Source organism: Centruroides vittatus, unplaced genomic scaffold (genome assembly GCF_030686945.1).
Source record: "Centruroides vittatus isolate TY-2023 unplaced genomic scaffold, ASM3068694v2 contig_549, whole genome shotgun sequence".
Lineage (NCBI taxonomy): Eukaryota > Metazoa > Arthropoda > Arachnida > Scorpiones > Buthidae > Centruroides > Centruroides vittatus.
Window position 1 is genome coordinate 3,153,737 of NW_027122325.1, and position 18,989 is coordinate 3,172,725.

Consider the following 18,989-nt stretch of genomic DNA (forward strand, 5'->3'; position numbering starts at 1 on the left):
CATCTTATTATTTCTTATATTTTTGTGAATATTTTAAAATATAGTTTTCGTCCTAGCTTTTTATCAATATATAATAATTTATTGACAACAACCAAATATTTCTGATGATTTGTTGGCTCCCCATTTTTTACTAAAACCTTTTATGTATTTATTTAAATGTTAGTTGAGTAAATTTTCAATCAAAAATATAGAATAGTGTCAGAACTTTTTGGAATTATAAAGTGTTAGCAGCATTTTTTATTATTCTTTTATATGTATTATTTATTCTGTCAGAAGTTTTCAGTATTTTTGCATCTTAATGTAAATTTCTCTATTGTTTATTACTTTGTTGTGTTCATTAAATTAAATGTAAATATCAAAGAGTAGAACTAAAATAATTATTTTATCCACCAAGTAGCATAAGAATATGAATGGATCAGAGTATCCGGACAACTTCCTCACCTTTAATCCTTTGTTAAAGATTAGAATAATGAACTTTTACATATCTAGATATGGGATAATGGAAATGAGATGATTTATTTGAAGAATATAATAATAGTCAAAGGTTTTAAGTATGATAGTGCGTGCTACAAACATTAGTATGAGAAACGAAATGTGAGAGGAATGGCAATTCTACTCGGATGTAAAAGTGCCATTCCAACAACAAATACAAAAACAAAATTACTGAAACATATATCTGTCCTGCATGTATAGAATCAATAAATTGAGTTAAAATGTTTTGACCCAAAGGTTTTCAGTTGTTTTGTTTACTTGATCTGTCCCAAATTCTGTCCAAATTGTTTACTTGATCTGTTATTAAACATTTTTGATGTGGCATAGAAGTTATGCTTAAATTCTGAGGGTAATTTAAGTAAATTTATTCTGCTATTAATTTATTTTAGCATAAATTTCATCAATCCTTTTTAAAAAATAATTGTAACTTATCTCTAATAAACTGAATATACTGTGCATTTTATTCACACAATTAACAATCAATCAATCACCAAACTTTTTTCCAAATTCATAGCTTATTGGTATATTTATTTATTTAAAAATTTTCATTAAATATTAATTAAACATTAAATTTATTTATCTTTAAAAATTGCTTCTGCAATTGCATTTCTTACTATCTGGCATTATTTTCAATTGTGTCTAAAGAACTTTTTGACATTTCACTGTTTAAATTTCTTTAATTACCATAATTTCTTAAAAATAACACATAGGTTATCTGTGTTTAGGCTATATGGAAGAGAAGGCAATGATCTGAAAATAACTCAAAAACAATCCTCCTTAAGAATTGGTCCACCAAACATCTCATTGTTATTGAGTATAACAAGCTGGAAAATGAAGTAAAAGAAAATGAGTCATCTACTATTGTAAAAACACACTAAGTACCAGTACACAAAGGCAACAATAGGACAACAATTTCAAAATGCCAAATGATTGCTGGATAATATCATGCTACATAAAGTTACTATTTAATAATTAAATATAACCTGAGATAGAATTTGACGATGATGAAATTTGATTTAAAAAATCCCATAAAAGGTTGATTAAAATCGCAACAAAATTTTTTCGCGCAGGTAAAAATTTTTGAAAAAATTTGGAGACTTAAAAACATCCAAAAATCAAAAAAAAAAAAAATTTACGAGGGTCAACAGAACCGTTATGTAACGGTTTTTAACCTGCTCGAGACTGACTAGAGCGTGGGACGATAGGAGTAACTATTTTCTATAACTTACCATTAATCATCAACCAAAACGAACACTGATTATCAAACTGTCCCCTATGTAGGTTATATTATGTCACACTCAATAGACATCTCTTGACAGAAGTCACAAGAGAGAGTATAACTACATAGCACGCAGCAGCACTGCGCCTACGACAGTTATAGACATTATGTATTTAAGCCAACGACCACCACACCAGTAATTCGATACACGGGGGAAGAAATATACGCGACGGTTTGCATATAATTTTGTACATATTCATTTCAACTTGCACAACCCGGAGAAATATTAATTAACCTCGGAGCCTGGAGATAACTCACTGAATCCCAGAGTCTCCGGGTCAAACCCGGATAGGTGGCAACCCTATTCATTACCCCAGAAACTGCTGGACAATATTATAAACAGTATGCCGAACTATTGTGCAGCATGTATTGCCCATTTATGATAATCATACACACTATTAAGTTTCATAGGATTATAGGGTGATATCATGGAATAAGCAGTGTCATGCAGGAAAGCCCATTTCATCTGTTTCTTTTCTCTTTTTTCCAATGGGTTGGGTGAACCCAAACTTCTTTTCTTGCTGAATTTTGTCTTCCTATGTTATGTTCATCCTATTGAAATGTGTTTCTCATAACTGAATGAACCATAACCACCTCATACAGCAAATTCCTTAAATTATAGATATGAGATTATAGAGATATATATGAGATTAAATTATAGATATAGATACTTTATAAGAGTCATGAATGATGCTTTCTGCTAAAGAGATATTACAGATTAAGTTTTATTTAGTTTCTGTTAATAACTTGGTAACAGATTATGGAATTCTGATAAACTCTGGAGTACTTCATCATCATTTATTGTATTTTTTGAATCATCTGCACTGAAATAACATTTGGAAGCTAGTTAGCTTCCAAATGTTACTTCAGTGGATGGTCTTTTTATACATTAACCACAATTAACTAAATATCATTTGGATGTTCTTTCTAGAAATGATTAGATAATTTTAAGATTTATATTACACTATTAATATCAAAATTTTTATGCACCTTGTACTACAAATAGTTCTTCATATTTACAATATTTTTTCTGAAAATTCTTGTTATTAGAGTAGAATTATAAGAAGCTGTTATTTTTGAAGAGAGCTTTCCTCCACCATTTGAAGAAATAACTTTAGAACTCTTAATTTTTAACTTTCTAAAACTGGCTAAGGGTTTGTTCAGAAATGATACCAATTTAACTGCTGAGATCAGGTATCATACAAAAACATTGCCTACAAGTTTCCAGTGATTTACCAGTTGCTACCAGACTCAACAATCTTTGAAGATGCAAATGTTTTTAGCTTCATTTAGAGCCCTTCTTCAAATAAAACGCCATTCCATCTATCAGACACTGGAAATAAACGTCATTGGAATAAGTAAGAAAGGTGTTATTTTGTGCATATCAGTGTTAATTGAAAGTTCCAGTTTATTGATTAACTCTTTGAGGTAACCAACCAACTACTGATAACATCATTCACTGACAAACTGATAATAAGCATTTCCAAACATACCTTAAGTAATAATGAACAAAAGTAATAATGATCAATTTTGGTTGCCAAGAAAAAATTAAGGTATGCTGTGGAAAAATATACATTGGAGTAAACTTCACTTCAGCACATTCAAATGTTCAACTGGACACAAAATTGGAATTTTGTGTCCAGTTGCGGAAATTTTGAACTGTGCAATAATTAATTGTCCAATTTTGGGTTTTATAAGTATTTCTTTCTTCTGGTTATGTTAGAGTTAAAATATTTATCTAAATTTCACAATGTATGGTAAAACCTGTCCAAAGCGGAAACTGAATAAAAAGAAAACCGGCCTAAACAGAAAAAGTTCTTCAGAATGAAGCAATTTTATATGTTAAAAAAAGAATCTGTTCAAAACAGAAACCTGCCAAACGAAAAAAATATTCAGTACCATGTGATCCTAGTTTACACAGGTTTTATTGTATATTTTATTCTGTCTTTGAAAAAAAAGAGCTATAGAAGAAATGTTGGTAGGATTTTCCATTTGTATTGAATATATATACAATAGATATATTTTTATGCAGTAGCAACATCAATATATTATTTAAACTGTAATCCAAAACCACATCACACTTATTGTATAGTAAATTATATCACATGCAGGTGCACAATGTGCACTCCACATGTCTAATAAAAAAAAAAGGACATATCTGCAAAGCAAGCCAGAAAGGACAATCTATCAACTTTAGAGAGGCTAGTAAAGTATCTGCAGCTGGCGCTCAGGCGGTATGTAAATGTCAGAAAAGCGGATAAGTGGAAGCTTACTCAAGGACAGAACCCGTTAGTTATTGTCTCCGCACAGCTCCTCTCCTTCCCTATGTTCTTTGCGCCGTTCAGTTTGCACCGTATTTTTATGTTTGTATTTTATTTTTAATGTCTCCATGGAGCATATTATTTTTCATTGTCAGTTATTTATTTTTATCTTATTCTCATGTATTGTGTTATTTAATACACATCGATGTAGAGATGGCGCACGCAATTCTCTTTAGAATATTTTTTAAAAAACGTTCCAAACGCTTGTTCATTACTGCAGATTGTCTTTGTGTTCGATTTTTTTGATATTTCCTGAAGAAGGTCATTAAATACGACCGAAAACGTTCATTAGTACCTAATAAACATGGCTGCAAATTTATAAGGTGTTCTGAGTATGTTGTTTTGTAAGTAATGCAGTCTATGATGAGTTAGGTCTAATAAAAAGGGGCAGATCTAGGTTTTTTGGAACTTAGGGCTTATTGAAGTCCAATGGGGCCCCATTTTTAACAAACCTAACCTAACCTAACCCATTAACTACATTCTACTATACGATAAGTGCTCATTGTTAATGAAAAAGTATTAAAAATTTATGATGATAATGCAATTTTTGTGGGCCCCTGACACTTGGGGGCCCAGGGCTTAAGCCCTATTAGTCCCTATGTAGATCTACCCCTGCTAATGATTAAGATTGGATGGTGATTGAAATTAATAACTATACAGATATAAGATTTATGTTATTTTCTTTATTTTCTATTTATATCTTTTAGAACAACTTATTAACACTAGGATTTATCAGCTTGGCCAAAAGAAGCAAGTGAAGCAAGCCTTATTCTAAGGCTTGCTTCACTTGACATATATGCAAGTGACAAAAAAAGCTATTGAATATAATTCCATATGAATGTAAGTGCAGTGGACAAATGGCATTGTTGATCTTGATGATTGTGAATGAGAAAAGTAGATATATTGTCAACAGAGAAAAAATTATAAATTTTATATATAGGATGTATACTGTAAATTACAACTGAAACACTGCATAAAAGAATTTATTATTAAAAATATATAATAATAAACTTCATAATACAATTTATATTCACTAAATTATTTTATAATATTGTGAATTTTTAATATTTATAGTTAAAACATATTTATGTATCTCAAAATTCATGAGTAAATAAATGATTATCAATTCCAACGTTTTATTATTAATTATTATTAGAAAGTACTAATTATTTGAGCAATTTCAAAAAAACTACAATTGATTTAGAAATAAATTTTAAAATTAATATATAAAATTATCATAAAATATACATAATTATTATATAAAAATACAAAATACAATAATTTCTGATTGATATGTGATTAAATTATTAAATAATGTAGTTGATATTTATAATAAAGTAAATTAAAAAGTTTTAATCTTCTATTTTTCTCAAAATTCCATTTGTTCCATCTAGAAAAATACGATCACCTAAGAAAAAAATTTGTTTTTTATTCTTTTCTTTTTAAATAAAAGCAATTCATTTAGTATCAGTTAAACATAAAAGTCACTCAATATGTAATCGGTTCAAACATTTTCTAGGAATTATCACATCCACAGACTCCATGTTTGCAGTGCGAGTGTTGGTGAATGAATGAAGGTAATGAAGCATGGTTAATGAAAAGAACACGGGAAAAAAGTTTTTTATATGAAAATAGTCAAAACGGTGGGAAAATTGAAAAACTGCGAGAAAGTATCAAAAAAGTGCTTGTGCCTTTGTTTAGCTTGTATAAAAGAAAACCCACTGAGGAAGAAGTTATTGTAATTTCCAAAATATATTTGGGTGAAATAAAGTTGTTGATTGGCTAGTATTTTTGGAATCTGTGGATGTGATAATTCCTAGAAAATAATGATATTTGAACTGATTATATATTGAGATTTAAAAAAACAGAATAGAAGCAAAAGAAATACTTCAAATTATTAAAATAATTTTTACTTAAATTTTTGTATTATATATAAATTTAAATTAAAAACAGTATGATACTTTAATATTCCTTCTTATTACACAAATGAGTTTTAAAAATTTAATAACGTACATAACTGACTAACAACACTTTTTAATTATTTAACACTTACACTATGAAAATATTTTCACTTATTAATGCTATAACCATTTATGAAAATTTTACATTTTACAGATATTTTGCAATATGTTGCTACCAATCATGAATAGCTTATTTTCAGCAGCTGTTTTTTATTTTTGTATTATTGGGAAACCATTATAATGCGTGAAGAAGAACTCTACTCTAGAGGAGTTTAAAAATGTTTGTGTTAATTTTTTTGTTTGTTTTTTTTCTGTTTTACCCTGGTTATCAGTTCTGTGTACAGCAGCGCTGCTAGCTGTTTGAGTGCCCATGTGCAATACCGATTATGCCACCCCTGTTTAACTACGACTACCTACGCTGAGCTTGCCAGCAATACCAATTTGCTGCCCGCGTGTAATGCACGCCTTGCACACCCACTTACGGCGAGCCTGTCTGTGTACTGTGTATTGTTAACTGTATGCTGGTGTGGTATGTTGTTATTTTAACCTATGTATTGAAAAATTATCAATACATAGGTTAAAATATATTATTAAATATAAAAATTCCTTGTACTGAAAATTGAAGACCTTGAAACAAGAACAAGTTGACTCAATTTTTCAAATTTCTGGGAAAAATCACCTTAAAATTTGAACTCTTCTCTACATTTAAGAGAGGTCATAAAGGATTACATACATTACAGCAATCATGACCAACCTATTCTGGATGTGAGCCACAAGGGAACTTCATAGGCTTCCAGTGGGCCATATACATTTTTTTTTATGGAGTTGCAGGCTTAACCTGCTGAGTATCAATGTACTCCATAACAGCTAGTACACTAGGTACTAAAATATATGCAATAACAATGATATGCAAACTAGTAATAGTTTATTTTCATCTTTTCACTGATTTACTTTAGTTTGAATGCTCTTTGTCATGAATATTGATTTAATTAGCATTTTATAATGCACAAGATAGAAAACAGGAAAATAAACTTACATTGCAAACTCTGGATCCCATATACTAGAGCCTTAAAGCTGCAGATTGCTCATGATTGCATTAAAGGTTGATAGGCAATCCATGAAAAATTGTGGGTTATGAGTCTGGAAATCACATCTGTCCTGCATGTATAGAATCAATAAATTGAGTTAAAATGTTTTGACCCAAAGGTTTTCAGTTGTTTTGTTTACTTGATCTGTCCCAAATTCTGTCCAAATTGTTTACTTGATCTGTTATTAAACATTTTTGATGTGGGATAGAAGTTATGCTTAAATTCTGAGGGTAATTTAAGTAAATTTATTCTGCTATTAATTTATTTTAGCATAAATTTCATCAATCCTTTTTAAAAAATAATTGTAACTTATCTCTAATAAACTGAATATACTGTGCATTTTATTCACACAATTAACAATCAATCAATCACCAAACTTTTTTCCAAATTCATAGCTTATTGGTATATTTATTTATTTAAAAATTTTCATTAAATATTAATTAAACATTAAATTTATTTGTCTTTAAAAATTGCTTCTGCAATTGCATTTCTTACTATCTGGCATTATTTTCAATTGTGTCTAAAGAACTTTTTGACATTTCACTGTTTAAATTTCTTTAATTACCATAATTTCTTAAAAATAACACATAGGTTATCTGTGTTTAGGCTATATGGAAGAGAAGGCAATGATCTGAAAATAACTCAAAAACAATCCTCCTTAAGAATTGGTCCACCAAACATCTCATTGTTATTGAGTATAACAAGCTGGAAAATGAAGTAAAAGAAAATGAGTCATCTACTATTGTAAAAACACACTAAGTACCAGTACACAAAGGCAACAATAGGACAACAATTTCAAAATGCCAAATGATTGCTGGATAATATCATGCTACATAAAGTTACTATTTAATAATTAAATATAACCTGAGATATGTAATTTGACCTAGAGGTAGGTATTAGGTACCATCTCTTATTAATTTTAATAATTATAATATAATAATTTAACAATTAATTTAGAAAGTTCTGGAAGAAAAGAATTGGCCTGGATTGGGACTTGAACCTGCAACTCCTGCTTACTCTGCATTGTCAGTTATGCTACTTGGACTCCCATCCAATTTTCACCTCCAGAACTATAATAATTTAGATATAACCATGCTGGTTACTCATGGTGCCAACTAGGAAAACAACTGAAACATCCACTTTAATAGGCCCTCCATACCATTCAGCTAGTTATCACTTTACCCCAACATAGTGTATACATACAAATAGATGTTTATATTTGTATATGAACACTATGCCAAGGTTAAAGTAATAGCTGGCTGAATAGCATGGAGGGCCTATTAAAGTGGATGTTTCAGTTGTCTTCCTAGCTGGCACCATGAGTAACCAGCATGGTTATATCTAAATTATTAATAGTTCTGGAAGACAAGATGAAACAGAGGTTCAGGTTTCTTTAGGCAAAGACTCAACATCAGTCAATTCTTCCTTAATATCAGGGATCACGTTAAGAACAACCTAAGTAATTTCAATTCTTATTCATATAGATTGAAAAGCACAAACAATTGCAAGATTTGTATCCAAGAAAGCAGCATACACTACATTTTAATTATCCAACCTTGAAAACTGCTGAGATAAAAATTAATATCCTTATAAATCAAAACAATCATAATTAGCTGTGCATGACTTGGTCCAGTACAATGACATCACCAAGATGCTGCATGAACTTATTTTAAAATACTTTCACAGACAGCTGCAATTACAGCCAATAACCCATTTCTGAAAATAAAATTGTTTGTTCAAATTGCTTGGTTATGTAGCAATATTTGAATGAAAATGAACGACTGTAATGTTCCCAACAAAGAAATACAATATTTGTGTGATTATCATAATAATTGTTTTATTTATTGTTTTTTTAATATTAATTATTATTTAATTTTAGACTTCAATTTTTCAATTACTATTAAAACTTAACCTCTTTGTAATTCCAACCCTGATTAAAGACTAACTCATACATTTAACTTTGGCTGCTCTAATATCAAGATTTTATCCAAAAATATGATAAGAAAATGACGAATAGATCTTGGAGAATTATGCAAATGAAGATTCTGTGACCTGTTTGATATTTGAAATTGATATGAAAGATCAAAAATTAATGGTAATTAATTAGTTGTAAAAATACTAAGCAAAATAACATAAAAAATTAAATAAATGTATCATATTTACAAAAACATTGCAAGTCAACAGACTTTTTCATAAAATATGCTTAAATTTTAATATTAAATTCTACAATCAATATATATATATATATATATATATATATATAATTTTAAAGCAGAAAAATTGAACCTGATTTAAAGCAATATACTGCTCCCTTAGCCCCTACAATGCAAGGTAGACCATATTCACGAGCAACAACAGCACCTAAATATTTTTAAAAATTATTAGAACTTTTCATTAAATAAAATATTCTTGTTTTATAATTAAAACTAACCATGTGATATTAAGCCTCCTAGTTCTGTCACAACTCCTGACAGTAGAGGAAAATATGGTGTCCATCCAATATCTGTACTATATGTGATCAAAATATCTCCAGGCTACGTTTGAAAAACAGGAAATTCATTCTAAGTCAGTTAAACATCTGTAAAATTTCTAATAAAATTTTAAATCTTGTTTACTGAAATAATACAAGAGTGAAGCTAGTTACAATGCAAGTAGATTGAAACATAGCTTAGTGAAATTTGACTAATTAATTAAATTTCAAAAGCAGAGACTAACAATTATTCAGATAGCTTTAATATTCAAATTTTAAACTTTAATTTGTTTGATAAAAAGAAAAAATAAGATCTAAATAACCTTGAAAATGTTTCTTAAAAGATTTTTTATTTCTTTATGTCCCTTAAAAAAGTCAAAAATCTTATAAAAAAAACATTTTTAAGATTTCTTAGATCTCATTTTTACTTTTTCTACTATTTTAAACAACTTATCTAAAACAACAATTTTTGCATCACATATGTTTTAAGCATTAAGTTCCAGTTTTAAATTTGAAACAATATTAGTTATGAAATTTGAAGAAATATTAATTAAACTTATGTAAGAAAGCAATTATTATATGTAATAATTATAAAACAAAAAGTTACTTAAAACATTATTTTAGTTCCACAAATCTATTGTTCTCTTCACATTATCAATTAATAACAGATTCATTCTAATATTGCTATTATAAGTTCTTTCAGTCAATGACAATTATTGAATTTTTAACAGCAATGAAATAATGTTATTTCAGATCAGAGCTCTTTGATCTTGATCAAAGAAGTCTTTTTTCACTTGGATTCTGCACATTCTTTTAATAATGTCTTCAGAAAATATCAGAAAATATTAAATTTTACACATTTATTTAAAAAGTAGTAAATACTCCATAATACAGATAGTCTTAAATAACTGAAGAACAATTATCCAAAGCAAACTGTGGAAGAATACTTCTTCAACAAAAATAAAAATACATACTATAGTACAGTTTGTTCACATTTCTTGGCCCAGCAATACAAAATATTCTAAAAGCCTCTACAAGTTTTAAAAAGAATTTACTCTAGTGACTTCTCAAAACACAACTTCCATAAAAAGATTAAAGAAATTTCAATTACAATTTTAGTAAACATAGTTGCAAATAAAATTTAAATTATACAATAAAAGTTATACAATATTTTGTGTTCAATACAACACAAAATATAATTTAAAGTCATCATCTTCAATAATTAGATCTAACCTAAAAGTAGAGTGCATTGTATGCATCAATGCATTTATGTTATAGATCCAAATTAAATTTATGAGGATCATTTAAAAAGTATCGAACCAACATATGGCACTAATATAACCAAATTTTTATTAGTTTATTACTGCAATTCATTCTAATATCAAGTATAACAGTAGGGCTATTCTGTTAATTAGTCTTTGTTTTGCAGTTTATCAAAGTAGACATCTAGAGTGATTTCATAAACAATGAAAAAAAAAACAAGTTGCAAGCAGTGATAAAATACTTTCATTTGAAAGGTTCAACACCAATTAAAATCAAACATTTGACATTTTCAGTCTGCTCCTTTTTTCAATGGTTAAAAACTTGGTTGTAGAATTTAAGCATGATCATGTGACCACAACTGGACTTAAAAGTGGATGTCCAAAAACAGCTACTACTCTGAATATGATAGAAAAAGTTTATCATATAGTATTAGATGATCATTGAGTAAAAGTTTGAGAGATAGCAAACATAGTAGGCATCTCAAATGACAGTGTATAGAATTTTGTCAGAAGAATTGGAAATGAAAAACCCATTGCAATATGGATGCCACATTTGCTCAGTGAAACAAAAACTGAATCATGTAATTGTTTCTTTGACATTTTGAAATGTTTTTGTTGTAATTCAATGCAGTTTGTGCACTAATTTATAACTAGTTGAAACAGTCTATTGTTATATCCCAGAAACCAAAGAACAATCTAAATAACCCTGTTAGAAAAAATAGAAACCAATAAAAACTAATAGGAAGTTCTATTGGTTTCTACTAGAAAGTAAAATCATTAGAAACCAATAAAAATTTCTATTGGTATTCTAGAGCAGCAGTCTACAACCTCTCTGACCTCACGGACCACTAGACTCACAATTTTGAATCCCGCAGACCACTATCATAAATTTTTTTAAACAATACAAAGTCTGTAGAATAATACTCTTAAAAGTTCAATTTTACTATATTAATATGAAACTTACTTGTTTAATTATAACAAATTAATGCAAGCCTGCTGCTTGTTTGAAATAAGTTTATTGATTCTTAGTGCTTTTCCACGAAGGACGACAATCACAATCACAATATTGTTTATTGTTCATTATTTATTGATAACAATCACTTTCATATTTGGTTTTAGATTCAAATAAAAAAACCACCAATGAGTAAAAAAAGAAACTAAACATTTTGCATTTCTGTTGTTACACTTTACATAACCGTCAGTTGATCAATGTCCAAATCTCTCCATGGACTACCCAAATTTTCTTGAGACCCATCAATGATCCACGGATCACCAGTTGCTGACTGCTGTTCTAGAGCAATATTTAAAACCAATAATTTTCTATTGTTATTAGAAAGGAAAAATTATTTAAACCAAAAGATACCAATAAAAGTCATGAGATCAGGAAAGTAGTATAGCTTTAAAGGAGTGAAATAGGGTTGTGTATTGAGTCCAATTTTGTTCAATTTTTACTTAAATTAACTCATTACAAAATTCAGTGACTCTGAATTGATAGGTACTGTGAGAATGAAAGTGAAAATTTTGACATTTGCAGCTGATTTTGTCATTATATCAGATTCTCCTACTGGTCTGCAGAGAATGATTGATTTTTTGAGAAATGCAATACAGAAGTTATAACTCTCTGTTAATGTTGATAAATTTAAAATAATGGTATTTCAAAATGAAGGAAAACATTCTATAAATGAGAATTAGTTTATTCATAATTGTAAAATAAAAGTTGCTGATAAGTAAAAGTATTTAGGTGAATTTTTTCAGTCCAATGAACATTTCTCAAAGCATTTAAAATATATTCATAGTAAAGTTAGTATGGCATAGATAAGATAATTAAGACATGTGTGTCTGGTAGACTGTTGCATTGGAAAGATAAGTTAAAATTATTTGAGGCATTTATACAGTCAGTGGTGTTATATGGTTCTGAGATATGGGGCTTTGATTGGAAAGAAAAAGATAATAATTTATGAATAAATTTTGTTAAGCATCTGTATTCTTTAAAAAGATGCATTCCATCTTATACTATATACTTGTTCCAAAGAGTCCCTCTCTATTTTAATATAATAAAAAATAATATAAGATGGTTGCATAAACAGTCAGTTAGTAAACTCACTACATTGGCTAAATCATATTTAATTTCTCAAAGAATAGCATGAGAGTTTGAATTGTGTCATTGCTGCAAAAATTTGGCCATTGAGGATATCCAATTATGTTGTATGAAACAGATGCTTCTGACATTCTAATGAGATTAGCAAATAATTATTTAAATTAGTTCAAAGATAGAGCTTCTAAATACAAATATAACAAGTGGTATCTGGATATTTTTAATGAATGGGATTCAGTGACCTATTTAACTGTAGAAAGACTGTTTTGTGTTATACAAACTGTGTTACATGTGTGATGCAATAAGCTTAAAAGAATGATGGCTCTGTGTTTGGAATATTCTGAATTTTGTCACTCTTGTATTCATTGTGATGCTTTTCACTTAGTAACTAAATGTAAGGCACTGACATATACCAGACAAAAGTGTTTTGGTGTAGATTATTTGTCCATTCAATCTTATAAGCAATTGCTGTGTGACTATAATAAATATGATTGTATTTATAACTTAGCAATAATTAAGTTAAATAACTAATGAGAATTAACTTGTTTAGTTTAAGATATTCGTTTTTTCAGATCTATGACCACCAAGTGGGGATATTATATATTAGTATATTAGTGGCTGTTTCAGAGTTTGAGAGTTGGCAGCATTTTGGACATATTATAATTAACAATTTGTTTAATTCTTTCAAGTAATTTAATTGTTTAATTTTTCATATAAAAATTTTTAGAACTTTAGTTTGCACAGACTTTAGTTGCTGCAACTTTTGTGCATTTTGTATATATATTTTTGATATGATTATTATTGTTGTTGTTGGTATTATTTATTATTATTATTACTATTGCAATAATAATAATAAATAATACGAACAACACTTTGTTGGCATTGTTTTTAACAGGTTTATTATTCTGTGCTGAATTATCAATATTATTTTATTTCGTGTTGTAGTTGTTATTGATTGATTGTAGTATTATGCTGTATGCCCATACATACAGAATTTCCTTGTACTAAATAAATAAAATAAATAAATACCATATATCTCGACAGATAAGCTTCAGCAGACGACCTTCAGATAAGACGAGATAGATTTTCATCAAGGTTTTATAGTTTTAGCATATATCTGTCCTACAAGACAACCCCCAAACTATTAATGGCCTATGAATTTAGTTTAGATCAGTGATCATCATCTGAATAATAAAGCGTATACAGAATTATGTCCTATTTGTAATTTTTCGAATAAACAAATTTTATTTTCTTGCATCTGGCAGCACTGCCTTGCGACTGTTGCAAACATTCGCACTGATTTGGCATTCGGATAATGGCCTTGACTATTCACAAAAACGTCATACTGGTTATTCTATTTTGTGCATATACCCTACTCTCTACTAGTAAATAATTACGGTTTGTCCGTTTTTTTTATGGTTTTAATTTATATAAATTTCAATCTAATTTTTTTGTATCTGTCTTATAAGATGACCCCGGATTTTGGGGGCCTTTTTTTATGATTCAACTATCGTCTTATCTGCCGAGATATACGGTAATTAATAAAATAAATAAGATCTGTTTTAAACGGATGAAAATGTTAATAAATATTTCTTAATTTTAACTGTGCTGATATTGGTATGTTGTGCATGTGTACAGAAATAATTTTTGAAGTTTGCAAAAAAGATCAATACAGAGTGCAATCAGTATCCAATCTGGTTGATATTTTAAGAATGCTAATTTATTTTAATTTATTTTAATTAATAAATATTACTTACTTGAATAATAGATGCTTCATCAAGATTCAAAACAACTCGTGCTATGCCTTCAGCATTTCCTTTAGAACCAGGTGTGCCTGTTGTTATTATTAAAACAATTTTAAAAATATTCTATCTTAAAATATCATTTTAAGTTTTCTATTACCACATTATCATGCCATATTATCATTATAATCTGCAGGTTATATGTTTAAAAGACAATTTGAAAATTGGTATGGATTAGGTAATGGGATAGGTTATACATCAATTTTAAATTTCTATCACAAAATTGCACCTATGAAGCAGTGGCTTCTCTCAAGAGAATGGGGAAATAAGTGGGGTGGGTTATACATAGGTTTTATTTTTGGTCTAGCAATTTTCTGCACAAAATACAGTAATCACAAAATTTCATCTATCTGTTTTCTGTTAACATAATTTTTTAATTATATTAATAATATAAAAAATATATTTACATACAACTATAAAAAAGTAGAATTTAAAACTTTTTTTATTTAATATTACAAATTTTTAAACTCATACAATCAACTTTTTATTAATATATAAAATTATAGATAGCTTAAGATATACAGTTTTGGATAATACAGGGTGGTAGACAAACTTATTCATTGCAATACTGCTTAGAAACGTATATCTTAATGATTTACTAAGTATTCATTAATAATATAATTAAAGATAGTATTTAATATTCCAACACCAAAGATTGATAAGTAAGCATCCTGAGTATTTCATATTATTAGCAGATCATTGTTGTAATGGAAGATAACCATTATGTATGTGTTGAGTTTAAAAATAAATAAAATCTGTAAGTCTGTAAAATCTGTTGGGTCAAATGATGAAAGAATTGAATCATGTATTTGATTCTTCTCTAAATATTCAATTTTTTGTATTGAAATACCAAATTTCATTTTTATTGAATAAACTGTCATGCAGGGAATGGCAATATTCATATAAATAAAATCTTAAATAAAATCTTATCAAAAAAATTGAATTAATTCAATTTTTTTGATAAGATTTTATTTAAGATTTTATTTTTTTTTTATTCACTATTTGTAATTCTATAAACAAAATATTACTTGTGTTTTGGATGCTCTATTAAATACTTTTGTCAAAAACGTACACCAATTTGAGAAAAAAGCACAATACACACTCATAGGACATTGTATATGGATAAATTGTGGTAAGAGGGAGACAATGAGTACATTTGTCTGTAAGTCACTATATTCAGCTAGGAGACAATTTTTAGGTTCACTTGGGGTTATTTGATAATGCAAAACATTGGTCATCTCAAATCACTTATGAGCTAATTCAATTTTGCATTTTGATGATTTTATTCCCCTATTTATCTACCATATATGATGAAATTTGTAAATTAAAAACAAGCATTGTAACAGAAACGATGATATTTGATAACATATATGATAAGTAAAAAAAATATATATACTCATAAATTGATTATATTATTATGGCTTAAATTTAACTAAACATTTAGATAAAACAAAATTTATATAATAATTAAATTATCAAAAGTTCAAAGTATCTTTTTAGATTTGTTTTTATATTATTTTTTTGTACTCACCATAAATAATATTTTCACTTAATCTATTATTCTTTTGAATCATATCCTAAAACAAAACAAATAAAAGCAATATAAAATAATTTATATCAATATTAATATCAATTGAAATAATAAATTGTAATATAATAAATTTAGATTATAAAACCTATTATATTATACTTGTAAAAATTTACATATTATTACTGTAAATACTAATATTTACAGTAATAAACTCCAAAAAAATTTTTATCTATTCAAAATTCAAGTGCCACTTGTAATGTCTTGCTTTATATATAATTAAACAATAACATTTTAAAAATTTATTTTGTATACTAGTACATTCTATATATTAACAGGACTTATTATACTGGAAAATTATGGATGCAGATATTTAGTCATACAGATCAAAAATAATGTTCTTTATTTAGTTCACCTGAACACATACACTTTAAACATGTGTTTCAGACTTGTTCGTCCCTTCTCAGCAGGCCTTTCTTTAAACGACACTTTCTATAGAAAGTGTCTAGAAATCTTAGAATTTATTGACACTTTCTATAAAGTGTCAAATAAATTTTTAAATAGAGTTAGAAAGGACAAAAAGGCATAATAATTAATAACATTTTAATTCAGGAATTGGACTAGGTAGATGTTACCTGTAGCCTACTGAAGGCTGTTTGGAGAAATCATTAGCCTGTGGGAGGTTGAAACTTCACATATAAGATGCAGTGTGATTTTTTGAGTCATTTTTTTAGAGAAAAGTTGCATCTTATTTCCATAAATTCAAGTAATTGTAAAGTAGAAATGCATATTATAAATTACTTCTAAATTTGCATTTCTTAGACTGCATGACAAATACAATATTGGGATAATATATTATGATTGTCTAGGTGTGACTCAATTATGATACAGTTTTTTATAAAAAATTATTTCTATTTTTGTAGAATAAAAAATGTTATTAAAAAGCTGCATTGCACAGACATTGATAAATTATTTTCTTTTTTTTTTTTAGAAAAGAGTAACATGAACATGAAAGTTTGAAATTAGAAACTTAGTTAAAAATTCTAACATTATAACAGTTAGGTTTAATTTAATTAAAATTATCATATAGTTCTTAATTACGTCTTCAAAAAGTTTTGTAATCTTAAACTCATGAAAAAAATATCTAATTAAACTATATTAAAACACCTCATACAACACTTTTAATACTTCCAAATTATAAATAACTATGATAATGTAACAATAAATTTTAATCTTTTTTAATTTACAATTTGAATAATAATAATAATAAGTAAATAAATTTTTCAAAAAACTTACAATTTGTTTTGCAGGACCACTCATTATCTCAGGATAAATATATTTATCCAATTTATAATATAACTGTTTTCTTTGAATACTTCTGAAAAACAAAACAAATTTATCTATTTTAATGCACTTAAATCTAATTTAAGCTAAAATACTTTAAAAACTGAAATTAACCAAAATTTAAAAATAAACAGTTAACACTTAACAAATTTTCAAATTTTTAATTAGAAACTAATAAATCTATCATCTAGTCATAAAAGCTTCTATAACCATTTGAATAAAAAATTTAGCATTAAAAAGTTACATATAGAAAATGACTTTATCCAGGGGCAGCTGATTATTAAGGGCCAGAGAAACAAGGACCCATCAATAATTTTTTCAAAATTAAATTACTCACTGACAAAAAGTATCTTAAACAACCAATAATTTTGTTTTTAGAATACAAATTATTGTTATAAAAATATAAATCATTTTTAAAAACATGTATAGTTAAACAAAAAATAATGCACTTAAACTGGAACTATATAATTGACTAATTGACACCTAAATGCGAATTCCATCACATAATAAACAAAGAAATTTTAATGTTTAAACGTTTTTGGCCATCTTTTAGAGGACCTCATCAGGAATGAATGCAGAAAAACCACAAAAACAGTTCAATCCTTTGAAAAACATTTGAACATTAAAATTTCTTTGTTTATTATGTGCTGGAATTTGCATTTAGGTGCTCTTAACTGCATGCAGAAATGAGTGCATCACTACATGTTTTACAATATTTTGAGGTTTATATTCTTTTACAGATTCTGAATCTGTAAAAGAATATTTATAATTATTACATTATTTTTTTCCATTTTTTATTTCATGACTTGTAAATATGTATTAAATCATTTGTTTATGCATTGTTTTTACTGATTTTTTTGAAATGTTTAATTTTATTGTACTTATTCCAATTTTAAACAACTCAATAAAAGTATTTGTCAATTTTAATGATTGTTCATGTTACTAAATTATCAATTTTAGTGTTTACTCTAATTACATATTTTAAATTTGCCATCATAATATGTATTCTTTGTAACTTTGATGATTAATACTGTAAATAAATGAATAAATAAACCAAGCAGAAACATGTTTTTTGTTTTATTATTTATATTAAAATCCTAATTTTTCCACCATATTATTAAGCTAAATAACTTTTATTTAACTTGGCCCCCTAATTTTTGAATCCACAAGCTGCAAGTTATATAAACTTTCTTTTTAATTCTTGTAACTTTCTATATTCATGATATATTACATCAGTGGTCCCCAACCCTATGCCCTCGGGCACCATGGCGCCCGCCAATCGTTTTACGTGTGCCCGCCACTGTGCGACCACGATAAAAATAAAAATATTTCGGTTTTCAATAAAAT

General features: G+C 27.6%; 1 protein-coding gene across 2 annotated transcripts in view; it reads right to left on the reverse strand.

Annotated features, from left to right (window-relative positions):
- Positions 1 to 5,123: 5,123 nt before the first annotated feature.
- LOC136978691 (rifampicin phosphotransferase-like) overlaps positions 5,124 to 18,989 on the reverse strand; it is a 130,808-nt gene continuing 116,942 nt past the window's right edge. Inside the window, exons 35-40 of one of the 2 annotated variants that reach the window (XM_067274454.1) lie at positions 17,595 to 17,676; positions 16,302 to 16,347; positions 14,726 to 14,802; positions 9,573 to 9,675; positions 9,428 to 9,502; positions 5,124 to 5,500 (exon numbers count right to left, since the gene is read on the reverse strand). In XM_067274454.1, the coding sequence (XP_067130555.1) occupies positions 5,445 to 5,500; positions 9,428 to 9,502; positions 9,573 to 9,675; positions 14,726 to 14,802; positions 16,302 to 16,347; positions 17,595 to 17,676 (439 nt within the window). In that variant the 3' untranslated portion in view covers positions 5,124 to 5,444. Of the gene's footprint in view, positions 5,501 to 9,427; positions 9,503 to 9,572; positions 9,676 to 14,725; positions 14,803 to 16,301; positions 16,348 to 17,594; positions 17,677 to 18,989 lie in introns of those variants that run through there. The other variant, XM_067274455.1, reaches the window with a different exon arrangement.